The sequence below is a fragment of the Glandiceps talaboti genome, chromosome 10 (genome assembly GCF_964340395.1).
Source record: "Glandiceps talaboti chromosome 10, keGlaTala1.1, whole genome shotgun sequence".
Lineage (NCBI taxonomy): Eukaryota > Metazoa > Hemichordata > Enteropneusta > Spengelidae > Glandiceps > Glandiceps talaboti.
In genome coordinates, this window is record NC_135558.1 from 16140538 (window position 1) to 16162037 (window position 21500).

The 21500-nt window shown below is 35.4% G+C and overlaps 1 protein-coding gene across 1 annotated transcript; it reads right to left on the bottom strand.

The window, feature by feature from the left end:
* Nucleotides 1–4900: 4900 nt before the first annotated feature.
* LOC144441471 (serine/threonine-protein kinase Kist-like) lies at nt 4901–21500 on the bottom strand. Its single transcript, XM_078131049.1, has 7 exons — nt 20990–21500; nt 12270–12547; nt 10373–10600; nt 9561–9688; nt 8447–8622; nt 7513–7601; nt 4901–5035 (listed from the first exon to the last, which is right to left on the bottom strand). The coding sequence occupies exons 1-7, from the start codon at nt 21234–21236 to the stop codon at nt 4901–4903; spliced, it is 1281 nt and encodes a 426-aa protein (XP_077987175.1). The 5' UTR covers nt 21237–21500.

Genomic DNA, 21500 nt, shown 5'->3' on the forward strand with positions numbered 1-21500 from the left:
GCGAGTCATTTACAGCTACACCTGGCTTGTTAAATTCACTTTTCTTGATGATCTCCTGCCGCTGTTTACTTTCCAACTACCATAGCAGAAGTCATGTATATTAACAATAACACTGGCGTAAACATTGCAGTGTGAACGCAGTCAAATTAGCATCTAAAAAAACATAATTCACGATCAATAAAAATTTGTTCAAACTGCTGCTGAATTTTGTTAGTATGAATGTAGATGTAGAATTGAGAAAAGGAAGAAAAATGATAAGCAACAGCCAGTGAATAGAAATAGCCAGCAAATCTTGGTTCAGATCACCTTCACACGTTATTCTTCAGATCTTTACAAACCAAAATGTTGGGTTAGATTCACAAAGAGATTTTGTGGTTATGGCAGTCCCTGACACTTGTATCTTAACAGCAGTCACATTTTCTGGTACCATGGTAACATTACGTTCTCATTATCAAGTACATACAGAAGAGTCCACTCCTTGTCCTGGTGTGTTCAAGGTCAAGTTGAAGGTCATGTTTCAACTGCATACATATGTATAATCTTGCTACAAAGTATCAAGCCCGGCCTGTTCAAGGTCAAGTTGAAGGTCATCTTTCTACTGCATACAAATGTGTAATCTTGCTACAAAGTATCAAGCTCTGTTCAAGGTCAAGTTGAAGGTCATATTTCTACTGCATACATATGTATAATCTTGCTACAAAGTATGAAGCTCTGCTGCTCAATGTCAAGTTCAAGGTCATACATGTATTTCTACTCCATACATATGCATAACCTTGCTACAAAGTACCAAGTTCTACAGTTCAGTCACATTGCAGACTCCTGTGCTTTACACACATATCATCTGGCTACAAGTATACAGCAGTGTTTCAAGGTCAAGTTGACAGTCATTCTTTCCAGTTCACTTGACATGCGGCTATCATGCTGCAAAGTATCAGCATTGTCTACTCCAAGGTCAAGCTGAAGGTCACACATTTTGTTACATTGTAAACTATCATGCTACAAAACTATCCAGTTCTGTATTTCAAGGTTAAGTTGATGGTCACATTTTCTAGTATTGTGTACATATACATTTAAGCTACATAAGGCCTAAGATTCCATACATATTTTCTCCTTCATTCTTCAATATTCTATAAGTTTTTTTTTCACATGAATACAAGCTACCAAACAATCAAAAAAAAAATATTTTTTTTCCAAGTTGAGTGTCAGAGAAGGCAGTCCAGTGCTCATTTATTAATCATTGCAATAAATTGAGTTTAAGTTTCAATACACTAGAGGGAAAATGTAGTCACAATGTACTTTTTGTAAGATTTAATTACTTTTTCACCTGCGATGTGATATGTTGTTGTGCGTTTTGCTGTGAAATGTTGTGCTGTGTAGCCAAGCTTATGGTATTTTTTATATTTACTAATTGTGAAAAAAGTGTCGCACTCTCCTGAACCATATAACAAGGTTTGAATGGCAGCTAAATTGAGTATTTGACAATTAACACATCTGAGCCAATCAACCTAATTAAGACATAAAATCTCATTGGTCCGACGTTAACATAGTGATACGAATCTGTGCAACTTTCACTGTGATAACTGGGGTCTAGTGAACACTGTATTGTGTACATTTCACTGTGATTACTGGTGTCCAGTGAACACTACATTGTGTACATTTCACTGTAATAACTGGGGTCTAGTGAACACTGCATTGTGTACATTTCACTGTAATAACTGTGATCTAGTGAACACTGCATTGTGTACATTCCACTGTGATTACTGGGTTCCAGTGAACACTGTATTAAGCACAGATACAGTACACAGGACCTTTGGTTATCACAGTGTAAATTGCTGTATGAAGTGGAACACTTAATCACAAACTGTTTTAAAACAATATTTATACAGCTACACGTATCAGCACATCTATTGGTACATCACCTGCCTTATCACCCTCTGATAAACTGATGTCATCTCAAGTTATTCTATAATTCTGTATCAAAATATATGACAAAAATCCTCTCAAAAAGATCAAATCACAGAAAATGAGACATTCGGCAATTTTATCAGAGTGGAAATCAACTCAAACTTCATTGAGCAATGTTTAGTCTTAAAATAGTGTTTAATTGTAAACACCTTGTATGTAAATATGTCTCTTTGTTTGTTTGTCTGTCTGTCTGTCTGTCTGTCTGTGTGTATGTATGTACGTATGTATGTATGTATGTATGTATGTATGTATGTATGTATGTATGTATGTATGTATGTATGTATGTATGTATGTGTGACACTGTGTATATGTATGTATGTATGTATGTATGTATGTATGTATGTATGTATGTATGTATGTATGTATGTATGTATGTATGTATGTATGTGTGTGTGCATGCATGTGCGTGTGTATGTGTACCCATGCACACACACAAACACACATATAGGTACATACGTATATTTGCAATCATTTGAAAGAAATTGCCAAAAGTTACAGATGAGTGGCTTTGACAAACAAACAAACAAACAAACAACCATCGAAGTATCTTATACATTATTAGTTATCTTCTTTGTAGTGTTAAGTTTTTTCCTTCTTTATATCAATACACATATCACCTGTTCATGTGTTTCTTACTAACAATTATCTTTATATGTAGTATAAAAACTGTTTACTGTTATTTATCAGTACTCCATGCGCTAAACCCCTTTTTGTCAAGCAATACCTTATCACCTGTGCTAAATCCTCTATAGCTAGCATATACCTCATCAGCCCATGTGCTAAACCCTTTATCAAACAGTACCTCATCACTCCATGTGCTAAACCATTCATTAACCTACTCATCATAATTTTTTTCCGTATCAATCAATATTTTATCATGCCATGTGCTAAATTCCTTATCACCCAGTACCTCATAATGGCATATACTAAATCCCTTATCATCAAGTAACTAATCATGCCATGTGCTAAATTCCTTATTACCCAGTAACCCATTATGTCATATGCTAAATTTCTTTTCACCCAAAACTCATCACGCCATGTGCTAAATTCCTTATTACCCAGTAATTCATCATACCATGTGCTAAATCTCTTATCACCTAGTACCTCATCATGCCATGGTCTAAATGTATTATCACCCAGTACCTCATCATGCCATGTGCTAAATTCCTTATCCCCCAATAACTCATCATGCCATGTACTAAATCCTGTAATTACCCAATACATTATCAACTAATGTAATTCAAAGCATTGTATCCCTAAAATTGCTGATCAGAACACCATACATGCTTTCCTCTAAGTCATAACGTCAAAATCCAAGTCTTGGACTGCGAGCTCTCCAAAAAAGCTAAGTTTTGGATTGACCACCTGCTAGCTCAAGAGAAAAGTCAACTACACTATTGCCGAAATATATAGTCTGACCATAAAATGTTGGTAACACTGCAGCCTGGTGTTTAAAAAGTTTTTAAAAAAAAATTGCCTGATATGGGTGTGTACTATGGTACATTATTGGTAAATCTAATTTGACGACATACTGAAAAAAATTGCGGAGCTATAAACATATGATGTCAAGATTATATGAAGTGCGCCCTCTACGTAAAGTCCTGTCATAATAATATTGGCTTGCCCCCTGAGATTGTCTCAAAATATCATGTGCGTGTCTCGGCAAAGAGGAGCATGTCAGCAAAAAATCAAACATACTCCGCTCAAAATAAACTTTGCAAAATAGAACATCTCAGTGTAAATGTAACGATATAGCATTCTATATACCTGTATTCTAGGGCTTAATGTCAACACTTAAAGGTTAAAGGGACACAGTCTGTACAACTTGATAGATTTTGATAATTACTTTTGATTCAAATTGATGTATTCAGTCTGTTGTATAACACCTCTGACTTTGCTGAATAAAATACCATGTGATAAATCTCTATTAGCCCGTACCTCGTCATTTTTTCAGCGAAAAATTTCGCTTGTGAAGAATTTTTTGATGTTGCGAGTAGAAATTTTCATTGTATTCTTATGTAATTTCAACGATTAAAACATGTTGAATCGTGTCAAGCAACTGGTAGAACTCTCAGAAGGAAGTTTGATAAAATACAAAAATGACAGGATGACATAATTTATTGGTAACCAAAAAATTAACAAATGACCTCTTGACTCCATTACTGAACCTCTATGCTCATATTAATCACGGTTAATCACACCCTGGTACAGGAACAGGCTTCTAAATAAGTTCTGGAGTGTATTATTTATGTGTATTTTGTAAACTGTTTTTATCTGAAAACTGGGTACAAGTTACAGACTGTGTCACTTTAATCAGTTGAAAGAATGAAGATAAAATGACTGCTATAATATGCCATATTCTAAATGCTGTCATGACAACAATGTTTGAAAGAATGGTCTTTGAGAAAGAGCATAATCATGAGAACCACAAAAAGAATAAAATATTGGAGAAGATTCACAAGTTTTTTGTTTTTGGATATTAAGTGGGTTGAAATTATCAAAATTGAGAGATTTTCTATCAAAAACGATGAAAGCTTTTTCGAGATGTATATTGTGGATTTTGTAGCTTAGATTTGTCAATAATAAGAAAATTAATGAAAGCCCCCTCGTGCTCACTTTCTTAATGCTGATTGCACTAGGGAACCTCCCCCTCCCCTCACCCCCCCTTCCTATCACATCTTAACTTCATGACAGAACAACCAAATTTCAAAATATGGCATATTAGTGTACAAAAAAAGTTGAACATTTCATCTCTGTACTGTTGACCTATCAGAAAGCCTGTTGTAAAATTCTTATTTCAGTTCTCTTATGTTTAAGCACTGTACTACACAATACAATGGGATGAGGTAGAATGTAAAACCAACACTGATTGGTCACTGGAGATATATGGTGGGTAGGCTTGCCAATAGGAACATTTCTTTCAAAACTGATGATTTTAGAAGTAGTCTGCTTTCTCAAATGCCTTGGTTGGGAAAAATGTAGTGATTATTGTTCTGCTCTTGAAGTATTTTCCCATAATGCTCCTCTGTGCCTTTTTACAATCAGCTGCTTCCTCATATTGTATATACACCTGGAGGAATCAAAACAAACAAACAAACAACATTTAGAGATACTTTCTGTAACTGGGTTATTTTTCTTCTTCATTTTTTTTCAGCACCTCGGACTACAAATTAAAGGTAACTTATAGCTAAAATGGTGTTGCCTTGGTGTTTCACTCATGCAACATGACATTAATTCAATACACACCCTCAGACAACTTCTAATGCAAAAGAAACAATTACATAGGTGCCGTGCATAGAAGGGCTGTAGAAGTAGTCAAGTTGAAATGTTGATTATCGGTCAGAAAATAAATAATTGAAGCCATTAAAATCTTAAAATCATCAAATCCATGTATAATGTTTTCATTAGAAGCCTGTTTTACTGCACTGTGAAAGAATAACAATGCTTATCTGCATTCAATGTGATTGGGCAAATGATCCTGCTATGTTTATTGTGTCTCTGTTATTGTTAGTCTAGAGTCGAAATATGTCTATCTTTGTGTCAAATACATAATGTCCCATGAGGGAAAAACAGGGTTCGTACACTTAAAGCAAAACAAAATTCCAGGACTTTCCAGGGGTTTTTCGTCAGTTTTCCAGGGGTATTCATATCGATTTTGCCCATTTTCCAGGGGTGTTGACACTAAAGTATATTTTTTGAATGACATCTAATTGTCTGATGTCTATATGTTACAAAACATTTTAAAGACAATCGACACTATGCAAGATGTTGGTTTCAAAACCACGTTTGCACGCTAAGATTAACGGAGAAACCTCTGTCATACCCCCTAAGTAGCAGTTTCGTCAAGCTGGTGCATTGATCGTGTAAGATTGAGTTGCAGCATTCGTCAGTCTAATTCAGACATTACCAGAAAAATAAATTAAAAACTAAAGTTTGTCCTCATTATTGCATGGTTTGATGTTACTAGATTTATAAGTCACCTAAAATAATTTTTTTCTTCAAAATTTAGAATAAAAACGTCATTTACGTAACGAAATTTCGAGCTATGAATAACTGAATACATTCATCGCTTGCGTCTCGATGTTTATGTACGGATGCCACGAGTTGCGGAACATCGTGATTTCTCAACTCACGACGAATGTTACTGTACCGACAACATAAAACAGTAGTTTATTCTTTTAGAACATGTAACACAAATACCCATTTATCGATGACATAAAAGTCACAACCGTACTTCCACAACCCGGAAATTCAAATTTAATGTCCTTTGCACTCTCTTCTCAAGATGGTCATTATTGTACAGAGCTTAAATATGTGTCTGTTATGTATATTTGTATTCTAAATCTGTATTGTATTTGTTTTATCTTGCAACTGCATGAAAAGCCATTTAATGGATGCACTGCCGTTTATAAATAAATAATAACAATAATAATAACTGCACTTCCCGAGGCCCTAGCCCTAGTATTGCCATGCCTGAGCTTAGTATGTCGACTCGTGTGCCGAACTTGTAACAATTTCTAATCGTGGTTGCTGATGCTTTGATACTTGCTACAATGTTACGATAATCTTGTTAGCAGACCTACTGTTACCTCCGGCCGGGACTGTTAATGCAATATCATGTCCCTGAAATGACGACTGGGAGATGGAGTAGCAATATACGCAAGATCGAAACAAACACTGCAGCGCCCCCATTCAACTATGCATAAGCACGGTCTGTGGGGCAAAGTGTCTCGTGTACCGATCGTTTGACTGTCTGGGTTTAATCGGCGTGAATTTTGATTCACCACCGTGGCAAAAGACTTTGAAAATATTTTCGCCATTTCACATTTACGAGATTCAGAACCATATGAATGGGTGGCTCGAGCAAACATGACGATCGTCAATATTAATCGATCGATTGATCATGATCATTTTCCTGGGTTTTCCTGGGGTAGGGCGCATTTTCCAGGGTTTTCCAGGGAGGGTTTGAAATTCCAGGGTTTTCCAGGGTTTTCCAGGACCGTGCGAACTGTGGAAAAACCAAGCCTACATCATTTTAGCTGTAGATGTTGATAGAATGAAATAATTTGTGTAACATTCATGCAACCTTTTAAAGTGATTGACCGATTTATATGGATAAAGCAAGGAAAATTTTTCAGTTATAATATGCATATTTGTGTTTGTACGTCAATAAATTGCAAAAACAAAAACAAAAACAAAAAAAAACCAGTGTGAAAGAAGTTTGAGTTTGTATGTTCACGAAGTGATTTGTAAATGCAGTGGGTAAACACATGTAATCACTGTGTCAAACCAAATCCGTGCATGTGAATATTGCTTTCTCCTATATTTGATTGATGCCATTTCATTTTTATATAAGGGGTGGGGGTGGGGGGTGGGGGGGGGTATGTGCCTCGACTGTATACAGTTCTGAACAAGACATTGACATACAAGACAAGGTCAGTCTGATTAAATAATATAAGGTCTACACCTCAAATTATCTTTCATCATATTTATGTTGTGGCTGCAACAATGAACAATGTTGTTATTTTCCATTGTAAATGTTCGTACCTTCTCAGCACCTTTTCCTTGTTTCGGCATTACAAATTTCTTGACACTACCATACTTGTTACATTCTTCTTTAATATCTTGACACAAATCTGTAGAAATTATCGAACAGAAAAAAAATGAAAAAAATCTGTGAAATACTGTAATTTCCTGTAGTAGTCCTTCTCATTTAGTAATATTCAGCCAAGTGGTTAAATCACTTGTTTCTTACTACTGTGGCAAGGGTTTGACCCTAGTCAGAGTTTGAACCCCAGTTTGGGTTTGAGTAATTTTGCTATGCTGAATTTGACTTTACCAAACAATGCAGGTTTCCTTGGGTATTGCGATTCCTCCTGCACTAACACTGAACCCATGAGGGTCAGCCCTCACTTGACTTCTTAGGAGACAAGCACTTATATGCATAAAGAACTCATATATAATAATGTAGGTTTTTATTTAACGCTTTCCCAATCTGTGCTCAAAGCGCTTTACAATTATTACCCCTGGCATGGCACAACGGCCCTTTATACTTCCTCAACTCCCTGGGGAACATACAATCTATTGCAGCCTTTATAAGTGCATAGGATTAAAGCATTTACATTGCAACCTCTATCCTACCAGGTCCCCAGTTATACAGCTGGGTTGACTGAGGCACAGTTGTGGTTCAAATCTTGCCCAAGGACTTTTAGTCACTCAGAAACAAATGGCAGCGATGGGGCTCGAACCTGCAACCTGCAGATTCCAAGCCGACCACTCTAACCATTCGCCCCATCCTGACGCCACATAAATAAAAGATTATTATTACTATAATTCCTGTGAAGCCTTTAAGCCTCTCCAACAGGTTGCTCACAATCAAGATTAATTTTCCAATTTATTGGCTCCACTGGTAGGATAATACTGTGAAAACATGGGACATGGGATTGAATCATAGGCCTTTATTTTAAAACAAACAACTTACCTTGGTAATCACTACTGTTGTCTAACTCACTCTGGTCCACTGTGTTTAATAATCTTAGAATACAGGTTGGAAAGAGAAGGAGGTCTCCATAGCTAGGTTGAAAGGAATGTTGGAAGAAGGGATGTTGTAATGCCTCGCTGGCTGACGGCCTATTGACACCTTTACACTGTAACATACTGTAAATTGAAATAACACAAATATTGGTATCCAAATTGATATTTGTGTAGAGTTTAGAAACACATACACACACAACTGAATCAGAGGTTCTTCTAGGGGCTGTAGGACCCAAGTAGCAGTGTGTTTTTGGCGGAGGGAGGGAGAGGGGGGGGGGGTATGATTGTACTAGGGCAATGTAATAAACTTTACAGTTCCTGTACATTGATCGGGGTGCAAGCCAAGTTAATAAGCTCTCTTTCTCATGGAAAGAATATTGACATTAAGCCATGATAAACTATGTGTGTTCATGTACACTAGCTACAACCATAACATTTTTCTGAAACTGTTTCATTAGATAAAATGACTTAATTGTAATATCATACACCCTGAACAGTACTGAATCCCATATGGGTAAATGAATTTGTCTTAACACATGTACACATAAATATGAGACAATAAATTCAATCAAATTGATTTTTGGGTCCACACCCTAAAATCAGTGCAAAATCATAATTTTAACCTGTTTGTTATACTGTATTACTTTTTGGATAAAACTTGACTCTAATTAACATATACAGTATCTAATTATTGGTATTTTAACAATCTTCAATGAATATATCGTTGGTTTGTCTGATTGACAAAATAATACTCTTGGGCAGCTTTAATGTTGATGTCATTATTAAATTGTCTTTGGGTACTGTTAATACAGTTGATGCCATAACTAGGGATTTCCTCGCCATTTTAATATTATATATTATAAATACATGTATGTATGTATAGTAAGTTATACCATCCATGCAATCAATTATACACTATGTCTGAATACCAGGTTTGAGTTCAGGAAAAACCAAGTGATGGATAAGTACATTACGGTATGCAGCAGAAAATACCCTTACGATAAACCATCGATCTTGGAGGGGATGTACATGGATGGACTCAGCTGTGAATGAGATCTCACCTGATTGAAAGTTTCTTTAGGTCCTGTACTATTGTGTCTCTGTTGTCTATTGATTCATCTTCATCTCTCAACTTAAACATAGATGTCAATAACAGCTCACATTTACACTTTAATGTTGTATCTATAGCCTGTGAATTGAATCACAACATTTTGTAAGAGATCTTTCTTTGAAATCTGTGTTTGAGTGAGTGAGTGAGTGAGTGTGAGTGAATGAGTGTTTGCGTGAGTGAGTGAGTGGGTGAGTGAGTGAGTGTGAGTGAGTGAGTAAATATGTGTGTCTGTCTGTAGGGTATGTGTGTATACATGTATGCATGCATGCCTATCAGTGCATGCATGCATGTGTGTGTATGTGTGTGTGTGTGTGTGTGTGTGTGTGTGTGTGTGTGTGTGTGTGTGTGTGTGTGTGTGTGTGTGTGTGTGTGTGTGTGTGTGTGCATGCACATGTGTGTTTATTTGTTTGTTTGTTGGTATCATGTGTTTTTGCATATATCTTGAGTCCACGATATGAGTGAGTGAATATAATTTGTTTGCTGAAGGGTATCGAATGTGTGTTTACTTGTATGTGTGTATTAAGTGTTTGTAACAATGTATTAGTATAGAGTGAGTGTATGAATTATAAAATATAGCATCAATGATAGAGACATAAGTGAGACACAAATATACAAAGAAAATACAAAACAGTTTAGTATAGACATGTTCACCCTCCCAATTCTGTATCAATGAAATAACCCACAAACAAGAAAGCAGTATAGAGTTATACCACAATACACAGAAAATAGGTAAAACAATATTGAGGGACCTTAAGCATATACCTGACAGTGTGTACATCCAAGCTGTGGTACATCATCTTTGGAGTATAACTTTTGACCTGTATAAAGGTAAGGTAGAATACAGCCCACTGTCCAGACATCAATGGCTGTAGTACACATACAGGTCAACGCTGACCTGTCAAACATTCCAGTACAGTTTACTACTAATGTATTCCACCTCTTGGCCTCAGGACTCTGATAACATAGACTTTGGATTTGATGGTAACATTTCTGAAATGAGATACGTTGATGAAATATCAAAATGGACAAAAATTTGTATAGCTGAGCGAATTATGAAAATAAACCCACTATGTACAGATGGTGGAGTCATGGTTGAATGGTTAGAGTTGCTGGCTCTGCATGAATCTGTAGGTTGCTGGTTTATGCCTTGTTGCATTTGTTTCTGAAGAGTGAAAGTACCCAGGCAAGATTTGAACTTTGATTGTGTCCACTCAAGCCCAGTACATTGTAAAAAATGTACCCACTCTACATGCAGACAGTTTAGTTTGGAGCCATGGTTGAGTGGTTTAAGAGTGGTTGATGATGAATCTGCTCATACTGATGCAAGCCATCATTTGTTCCAGAATGGCTAAATCCTTGGGTAAGATTTCAACTCAACTGTGCCCCCAGTAAACCCATTTGTATCATTATTGACGTGGTAGGATAGAGTTTCCTATGTGAAGGATTTTATCCAATGTTGTATTTGCCCTATGTAATGTAATGAATTCAAAGCCATGACACCCAACCCTAGGACTGATCCGTGCGGAGTAAGTGCCAGTGTTGTGCACTCAGGGTATATTTGCATGAATGATTGGCAATGGTCTCTGTGACTATACTTTTCTGAGGGTAGTGAGTGAAAGTGCAGCGAAAAAAAATGCCAGCACTAGTGCAAATACCCCCAAAGTACCCACACTGGAACTCATATTTAGTTATGGCAAAGGGTTCTGTTATTATTAGATATGATCATCCAAAACAGCAAATTTTGTAAAACCTACAACTGTGCATTCATGTAATTTTGTTGACATGTACATGGATTGGTCCTAAGCTCATTTACATAATGTTATGCACATGTAATCCAACCCATTACACCGAAGTCAAGCATTTTCTGTATGTACCACAACCATTCATAGCATTCATATCAAGTGTAAAAAGTATACTGTTGCAATACCTAATTGACCACATTAGAAAGGCCACATGCTAAGCTTGTAAATAAACCAATTGAAACAGTATACTTTTACAGTTGATATGAATGCTATACACGAGTGAAGCACATAGAGAAAGTGCTTTACTTCGGTGTTACTAGTTGTAATATGAATGCTATAAACGAGTGTAGCACACAGAGAAAGTGCATTACTTCAGTGTTACTAGTTGTAATATGAATGCTATAAACAAGTGTAGCACACAGAGAAAGTGCACTACTTCAGTGTTACTAGTTGTAATATGAATGCTATAAACGAGTGTAGCACATATAAAGAAAGTGCTTTACGTCAGTGATACTCATTTTGAAATATTTTCATTATTGCCCTGCAGTGAAATACTAATATTACATGTACATGCATGCATTAAAGCCAAGAATTTGCATATTACATGTATGCAATTTATTAATAATAGAAATAAAGGCTTAATTGTTTTAAAAAAAGAAAAGAAAATATTGATGGTAAGCTCAAACACCAATGCAGGTACATGTAATCATCGTTACATGTACATACTAGTATACAGTGTTTTATTTAAGGGCGGTAAGTAGGTAAAATCTACCAGGGTTCCCCACCAAAATTATGATACATTGCATGGGAAGCACTACCAGTTTTACCTCTTTCCCCCTTTCTGTTACCGGGGTTCCCAAACCTTAGCAAAAACACTGAGTATATATCGTTTACAGCGAAGTGAGACTAATTCTTACCTTTTTAGATAGGTCTATACTAAGTCCAAAGTCAATCAGTTTGACACATCCCTCCTGTGGACACCACATCAAGTTGGCAGGTTTGATATCGGCATGTATGATTCCTTTACTATGTACATAGTCTAGAGTTTGTAAGATATCTCTACATATCGTCTGTATTGAATACAGTGATAGGCCTTTATCATTGTTCTTGTAAATCAGATCCCGAAGTCCGCAGTCAAGTAACTCAAACACCAAACATGGGTAATTGTTGTGAACAAAAAAGCTATGTAAGGCCACTGGAAGGGGAAAAAAAATATAAATGAAAATTGTGAAATTAGTAGTTGTTTTGTGTTTAAGTTTAAGTTTAAGTTTATTTATTTTCTAAAGCGCTTTTTCTATTTAAAATATTCAAAAGCGCTGCACATAAAATACAAAAACATAAATAAGGTGAATGCTACAAAAACAAGTATACCGTTAAGACCCTTAAAATGTCAAATGTTAAAAGGATAGTGAATGGTCATTAAAATTATAGACTGAGACTTGTTATAACAGCCTTAAAAAAGTCAAATATTAAAACGAACGTAAATGACCACTAAAATAATATAAATTTTGTACTCTGAGTCAAATAACCAAATCACAATTTGTTGGTCTGAGCTTTGCTACAGCCGTTTTGTGTGAAGTCATGATGATTGAATGGTTAGAGTGGCTGGCTTGTAATCTGTACATTGCTGGTTGTGGAGTCATGATGGTTGAATGGTTAGAGTGGCTGGCTTGTAATCTGTACATTGCTGGTTGTGGAGTCATGGTGGTTGAATGGCTAGAGTGGCTGACTTGCAATGTACAAAGTTGTTGGTCTGAGCTTTGCTACAGCTATTTGTTTCTGAATGGCTAAAATTCTTGGGACAAGATTTGAACCAAGCTTGCAGTGCTGCACCCAAGTCAACCTAGCTGTAGAATTGGGATCTGGTAGGATAGAGATTGAAATGGGCTATTAAGGCAATGGGTTGTATGCTCTCTAGGGTGTTGGGGAAGTATAATGAGTCTTGTGCCATTACAGGTCTGTACCAGTAGAATGTGCTGAGCTGTGGAACAGCACGAATCAAAAATTAACATCATTAATTATTATTTTTTTAATTTTTGAAATTTGTAGAAAATTAATCAAAATAAGAAATGTTTTCCCTCAAAAAGTCAACATCCACTTCTTCAATACAATTTGATTGATTACAGGAAGTAAACAAGGTCACTAAAAAAAACAAACATAAGTACATATGTATACATATGTACCTGACAGTTGGTTATTTTCTTTCGTTTTTAGACAAAGTTTGAAATCACAAAATGGAAAAAAAAAATTCACAAATATTTTATTAGCTCATGAAGTACATTAGTGAAAGAGCTAGTATGCTCCAATGGCAACATTTTACCATGGCAACACATTACCAGTCCAGTTTTTTTGGAACTTGACGATAAGGTCTATTAGAAAACAATTTTATATATTCTCATGTTTATGTAGACATTATATTTTTTAAAATATGATTATCTGTGGATAAGTGTAGTATCTTATGACAAAATGTTCTAAAATATTATCATGCCACAAACTTGAATACCTTATTTGTGTATTTGTGTATTTTTTAAAGGGGCACAAGATGAATTTAAATATTGTTGGGATGTAATTTTTTTCTGCATATTAAAAGGTTATTCACAGTATTCTACTTACTTATGTGTTCTTAACCATCATTTGCAATTGACTGAACTCAAACCTGGTATTAAGATATAACTTATAAATGATCTGATGACATAATTTATCATACGCATCAAAAATGTACAGGAAGTCCCTACTATGCAATCAACAGTTCTAACATTACCAGAACATGAATTGTAATGTCATAGAAAGAATGTGTTGACATTAACATTATACTAGAATAGCTTAAATGAAGTTTTTTAAAAAGTATTTTCACTTGAGTAGAAAAACTTATAAACTCAGCTTGTGCCCCTTTAATGATATTCAAATCTAAAGTGTCAGCCATACTGTTTGAATATTCGTTGTAAAATTTCCTTTTAAAAGAAAGAAAAATGACAGGGCAATGCTCTCTCATAATTATAATTACAAGATTGTGATTACTTTAATCATCGTTATCACTATTTGATGTACTTGTTTATTTGACCTGTATGACCTGGTTTGTACCATTATTACAAAGGGGGCGGTTGGATGATATGGAGGGTGAGAAAATAATGCAATTGGGCACACATTGTTCTGTGCATGGCCATGAAATAAACGTGTAGCATACTGATTCATTTGCATAACAATACTCAAATCATCTGTAATTTCTTCTGCATTCAAATTTTAATTAATTTCGGGTAATTTTTGCATAAATGTTCTAGACAATATCAGTTAGACTGAAAGCTGGGAAGTAGAATCTACAATGTACCTGAGTAATAGCAATCTATATGCAAGTTTAATTAAAGGCCAACTTTAGAAAAAGGCTTAAAAAAATAATTGTTTGGTTTCGGTTACCCGACCCCACCTACAAACGTACATTGTAGTTTTTCACTGCTGACCCTAAGGCTTAAAAAAATAACTGTTTGGTTCCTGTTACCTGACCCCATCTAGTTTTTTTTTTTACGTATTCGAGAAAAAAATAATAAAATCGCAAATATTGTGAAGTCTCATGAGAAATAGTGGCTGCAGAAACTGACATCAACTTAAAAAGACACTCTCTAAAACTGTTCTTCCAATCTGTAATGGCTTTACATCTGATAGGATGAAATAAACAACACAAAGACCATTTGGAAAACAATGCCGGGAAAACCTGAACTCGACACTCACACAGAAAAAAAAATATAATAAAATAAAAAATCTACCTACCCCACTTATTCTAACATTGAGCGTAATCAGAACCACATAATTTTTTTTACTAGGTTTAAGGGTTCAAATCCAGAACAAAAGAATAACTCTATGTAAACCTAAGGCTACACTGATACGATAACACTAATGGGAAAACCTGGGACTGAATCATGGGCCAGATTTAACTAAATATCCTCCTTTTATTTAGGTTCCTCACCAAAATCATCATACTTAGGTATAGAAATCTATTTAAAGTTACCAGATTTCCCCCTCTGTTACCATGGATACAAAACCTTGGCAAAAAGACTGCTAGTATGCATAATCTTTTACAAGTGTACATTATAAGTTTAAAAAGTATATTTGAAATTTTTTCACTTGACTAGAAATTTGACAATTTTTTTCAATTTTTCATTTTTTTCACCTGATCATACTATTTTATTCAATTTTGATCTTTTTTTCACTAAAATATGAATTGCATTCAAGCGATTCTTCATTTTTTTCCCTTCATTAAATAAAATATGCCCTAAAAATACATCCTTGTACATGTATAATGATTAATAACGATAACAGTCAGTGTTTTTATGAAAACAGGATGTGGTTATCATAATCTTCCTTGCCATTCAACCACTACAAGGTCATCAGAGGACAAATGATATCATGTTTTTTATGAATGAGTTCAATAACATCAAATAAACATACTGACTTTATTTTCAGTGCGATATTCTCCAATGGTATCACACTGACTTTTTTTTCAGTGCAATATTCTCTGACGGTATTATACTGAATTTATTTTCAGTGTGATAGTCTTTGACTGTATCACACTGACGTTATTTTCAGTGCAATATTCTCCAACGGTATCACAGTGACTTTATTTTCAGTGCGATATTCTCTGACGGTATCACATTGACTTTATTTTCAGTGCGATATTCTCTGACGGTATCACACTGAATTTATTTTTGCTGCAATATTCTCTGACAATATCACATTGGATTTATTTTCAGTGTAACATTCTCCGACAGTATCACTCACACTGATTTTATTTTCAGTGCGATATTCTCTGATGGTATCATACAGATTTATTTTCAGTGCGATATTCTCCTACATTGTATGGTACACACTGACTTTATTTTCAGTGCGATATTCTCCGTCAGTATTACTCTGACTTTGTTTTGCATGTGATATTCTCCAACTGTATCACATCTTCATATTCTGTAACCCATTGAAAATGTAGATTATGCACATCAATAACACATTTTTTAATTTTTCAATATTTTCAATTTTAGAATGTACTGAGAACTCTGAGTATACAATGTATAAAACAGATTGTCTCTAGTATAACATCATGCATCCTATATGAAACTAGTCTCGGTTACCCAGACTATCGCCGTTGGGGACTCTACCTACGAGACCTCCCCAAACAAGAGTTTGGGGAAATGAGATTCCAAATATCCCACGCAGGAAGTAGCCTCTGGAGCAGTGCATCATGGGAGTACTTCACGTCCAACATTGCAGGCTGAACGATTTGGGTACCTTTGCTACAGATTATCACTTCTCGATGTCAAGTGACTGATATATATTAATTACAACAAACAGACCTCGTAAGCACATTTTTAATGGTTGGAAGATGGAAGAAATGTACTGTGCGACTTCCGTCATTATTGGAACGAGGTTTCCCAAGACCCTGATCTGGTGGTCTCTTTGAAGAGCCCCCTGTGCTGGGAGTCTGGGTAACTGAGACTAATATGGAGCATGTCTATTTCATATGTGATTTACATGTATGCTATATTTACTCGTAATTTACATAGCTTAATCTCTACTCGCAGAAATTAGGCGTATTTTATATCATCATCATCATCATCATCATCATCATCATCATCATCATCATTATTATTATTGTACATGCTATATATGCACAATGTACTGATATGTTCATTTCAGTAATAATTTTGTGAAATCGACAATCTTGTCATGAAATATACAACACAGTGTATATGGAAAAGGTTGATACATGTACATGTAGGTAAAAATCTTGCTACGTTCTCCAGCTTTTTTTGAAAGTAAGATCTAGTCTTGTCATAAAATATACGACAGTGTTTATGTAGATGAGGTCAGTGGTAAAAGTAGGTAAAATCTATATATGCTACAGTTTTTTTTTAAAAAGTGAAATCTACAATCTTGTCATGAAAGATCCAACAGACTGTTTATGAAAAGGTTGGTAATCGTAGGTAAAATCTATCTTCAATTCCACCTTTTTGTTTGTGAAATATACATACACATTTAAAAATTTGGAAAATCTATCTATGTTTTTGTAGTGAAATATACGAGTGTTTATGTAAAGTACATAAAATCTATCAATGCTCCCCACCTTCTTTTTAGTGAAATTGACAATTTTGTCTTGAAATATACGACAGTGATTATGTAAAGGTTGGTAAAAGTATATGTCTTTGCTTTCCAGCTTTTCATAATGGTTCCAAATTCAAAGGATAGTAAGCCATATCCATGTATAGAATGCAGTGTATTGTCTTATATATATCACAAGCTGAGTTCATAAGCTTTTTTCTCAAGTGAAAATACCACAATAGGCCTTTCCAAAATTTGCCATGGTGGTGCTCTACTTCCTACATCTATGTGTGCATGTACCTTGGAGGTATACATCATTACATGTACATTGTACATTGTATAGATTACTCAGTTTAATCATAGAGCACTGCTCATGCTTTCCTCGATGTCTAAACAATATGAAAAACATCCCTGATTTACACTTCTACATACAGGACAAGAAATGGTACTATGAGGTGATCGTACCCCCAATTTGGGCGAGGGCGCTGTATTCTCAATTTCCTGTTTGCATTTTGGAATGGCCTATTAAACTACTCTAGTGTACTGTTTTTGTCAATGTATTGTCTTCAGGCATTGTTAGAAGAGTTGATTGCATACTATTACTAGGAATATATCCTAGATATTTTTTTGATACATAAATTACGTCATCGGATCATTTGTTATAATATCTTAATACTAGGTTTGAGGTCAGTTAATTGCAATTAATGGTTGAATGTGCTTCAGTACGTAGAATACAGTGAGTACATTTTAAATTTACAACAAAAGATATGCTCTTTTATATAGCCAGTAACTGTAGCTGTCATGTGTTGCTATTTTGATGTTATTTATGTCAAATGATTAACCCTATGTAGTCAATAAGGGCACACAGTACAAGGATATTCGAGTACAATTATACGGTAGATATCGGTACATGTACGTACAAAACAGCCCTTTTAGTTTTAATGATGCGAAGCTCCGAGGACTGTGAGAGAGTCTAAGTAATATCATATACCTTTATTGTCATTTATGATTTACATAAAAAATGCACCGGAAATTGGCTTTCCATGTGCACTCATTAAAAGAGGTGAATAAACTCGAAAACTAATGATTGGAAAGAAAACAACAATTGAATACAACATCGGAAAGAAAATGCAAGTGGAATGTAAATAAAAGCAAAAGATAAAGTTAATGTAACACATCAAAGGATTTAAAACACACACGCTGCTAAAAAGATACAAATGCTGAGAGAGATAACATGAAATTAAAAAAAAAATGGTGAAAGATCCTAGGGCTTGTTTAAAACGTAGATTGCAGATAACAGATCAGTTGGATGCTAATTGCTATGGCAATGGAGGAAATTATTCTGATTGGCTGAATTTACTTCTATACTGATCACTGATGGTACTGAGAACTGTACACTGACTTGATGTCCATATGTAAACAGTTGTGAATCAGGTACAGTCTTGTTGATATCGTATTTGGTTCTCAACAAACTGTAAATCTGTAGATTGTTGATTGGGTTTGACAGTAACTCAGAGTTGCATGCAGTCAGTGTGAAAACAATTACACAAATATGTCGCAAATAAAAAAATGAAATATAATGTACGTGTACGTGTATTGTCCAATGGCTGCTACTGGGTGTGCTTTATTTAGTTGTACAATTATGCAATTATTCAATCATTTGCATAAAAACTATATCACCTCTAATGTACACATACAGTGGTATGTCGCACAATAACCCCTATTGTAAGACATAAGTTGCTGCATACCTCACTGAAATGTGTCTAATATTCAAATGAATGACCCATATTATATTACAACGGGCAAGCCAAATTGTACTGGTTCAAACAGAAAATATTTGAGTTATATACTGGTAGTTTTGATGTCATGGCAACGAGTACAGATTGTTCTGTGGTGTTCGCAATACGTATGACTATCAATCAAAATGTTCAAAATCACCGTTATTGCCCCTTATTTTTACTTTTTTCCTTATTTTTCACTGTTCCCTTCATTTTTCACTATTTCCTTAATTTTCACTATTTTCCTCATTTTTCACCATTTCCCTCATGTTAAGTTTCCCTTCATTTTTACTCATTTTTCACTACTTGCCTCATTTTTCACTATTCCTTCATTTTCCCTATTTCCCTCATTTTCCCATAAACTCCCAAACTGAGGAATTAGGAATGACCACATTTCCCCACTGAGCAATCAAGCCTATCTATATCAGATCTTAATCAGAATGCAATTTGACGAGTTCTCTACAAACAATGTACGTTGCTTATAAGCCCCCAGCTGTATGAAAACAACAACTTTAAAAAATAACATCTAAATATTTTGAAATGTACAATCCTTAAACTTTATATTCCATATCATGAAATATACATGTACATGTGGGGGGGGGGGGCAGTACCAGTGGCCATGGCAGCTCTGGTAAGGGTGTGTGACCATTGCTGGAAACCCCAGACACCATTTTAGACCCTCTTTGACCAAAAACAAAAACAATACCTCATTTTAGACCATTATAGGTTTGTACAAGATGAAATTTTAGACCAAAATACATTCTCCTTAGGAGGCAACATTTCGGGGGCAATTAATGGCAGTTATGATTTGGTAAAGGACAATGGACCACATTTTAGACCGAGCAAAATGAAAAATAATGCAAAGTGGATCCCATTTTAGACTCTTAAGCTTGAAAAAAACAGGCCCCATTTTAGACCAAAGGGCTAGAAAATGTACTCCAAATGGTGGCACATATACTTATACTCAAATAAGGGGAGTAGCCATTAGTTGCAAAATGGTACAAAATTCTAATTATAAATTAAGGGGATTTTTTTTTTTACAAAGACTTCTAATTCTCATTTTAATCCTAATTCTATTCAAATAATGTATTTGGAATATTTTTTCCATGTAATACAAGAATTTTTACATCTCGTTCCAGTGTACAATGTCGGGCATAGAGTATTTGCACACATGGTCATAAGTGACACTAAAAAACTAAAATGAGGGTCTTGTATAATGTACATGTGTACACACAGTTACATAATATGGTTTATGCATTTCTATTTATTTGGGGTTCCATTTTCATTCATACCACGGTCCACCCCCTTTTTTATTAAGATATTTGAAATGATGACCCTCTCCCCCTATCCCCCCCCCCCTCGCCCTTCCACCCCAAACACGTATTCAACTATCTGCAATGAGCTGCATCATTACATTAAAATAACGCATGCAATATGTCAAGTTGAGAAGACAAAGGAAAATTATGGAGATAATTAAAAATAATGTCTCCATGCCATTGTGGGGCAAAGGTGAGGCGGGGGGGGGGGGGGGCATTTAGAATACACGAAACAAAAGACGGGATGGTAGGACGGAGCTTTAGGTGGACTGCTTGTAGTTGAAACAACCTCATTTGAAATTCAGACAATTTATTTTAATAGAAAGATTAATATTAATTTTTACATCCAGCATTTCAATATTACATACATGTCAATGCACTCACTCATCGCATGTCTCCAGGAATGGATTTCTGAAACATTTTGTGATTTGTTTAGGCGATTTAGTAACTAAACAATCTTACCTATGCCACGTTTGTCTCTGCGGTTGTTAAGTTTTTGTAGTATCTGTATTTCTTGATAGTACACCGGAAGATATTTCTCTTCATTCTTGAAGACTTTAATGGCTGAGCGAGCACCCTCATCGCTTGTCCTAGCTTCGAAGACAGCAGAACACGTTCCCTTTCCACGTTTTCTTACGATATGCCACTCTCCGTGTAACACTTCATTTTGTTTAAAATTGGGGAGATCGTCGCTCGTTGTGTCTGTCATTTAAATCTAGACGGCACGTACGGTCACACAAACAAGTTACCGGTCACTGAACTCGGCGTTCACACAAGAAAATAAACAATGCCGTACGTCGGACCTACACTGTGCACACTGTCTACGGCTCATAGAGAAAACGGTTCGCTACATGAAATCGCGATTTGAAAATATCACAATAATTCGTTATTTTTTAGTCACTCACATTACATCGGAACTCCAGGTAACGCTCCAGGTTTATTTTTTACCAGCAAGTCAGTATTCCATTCAACC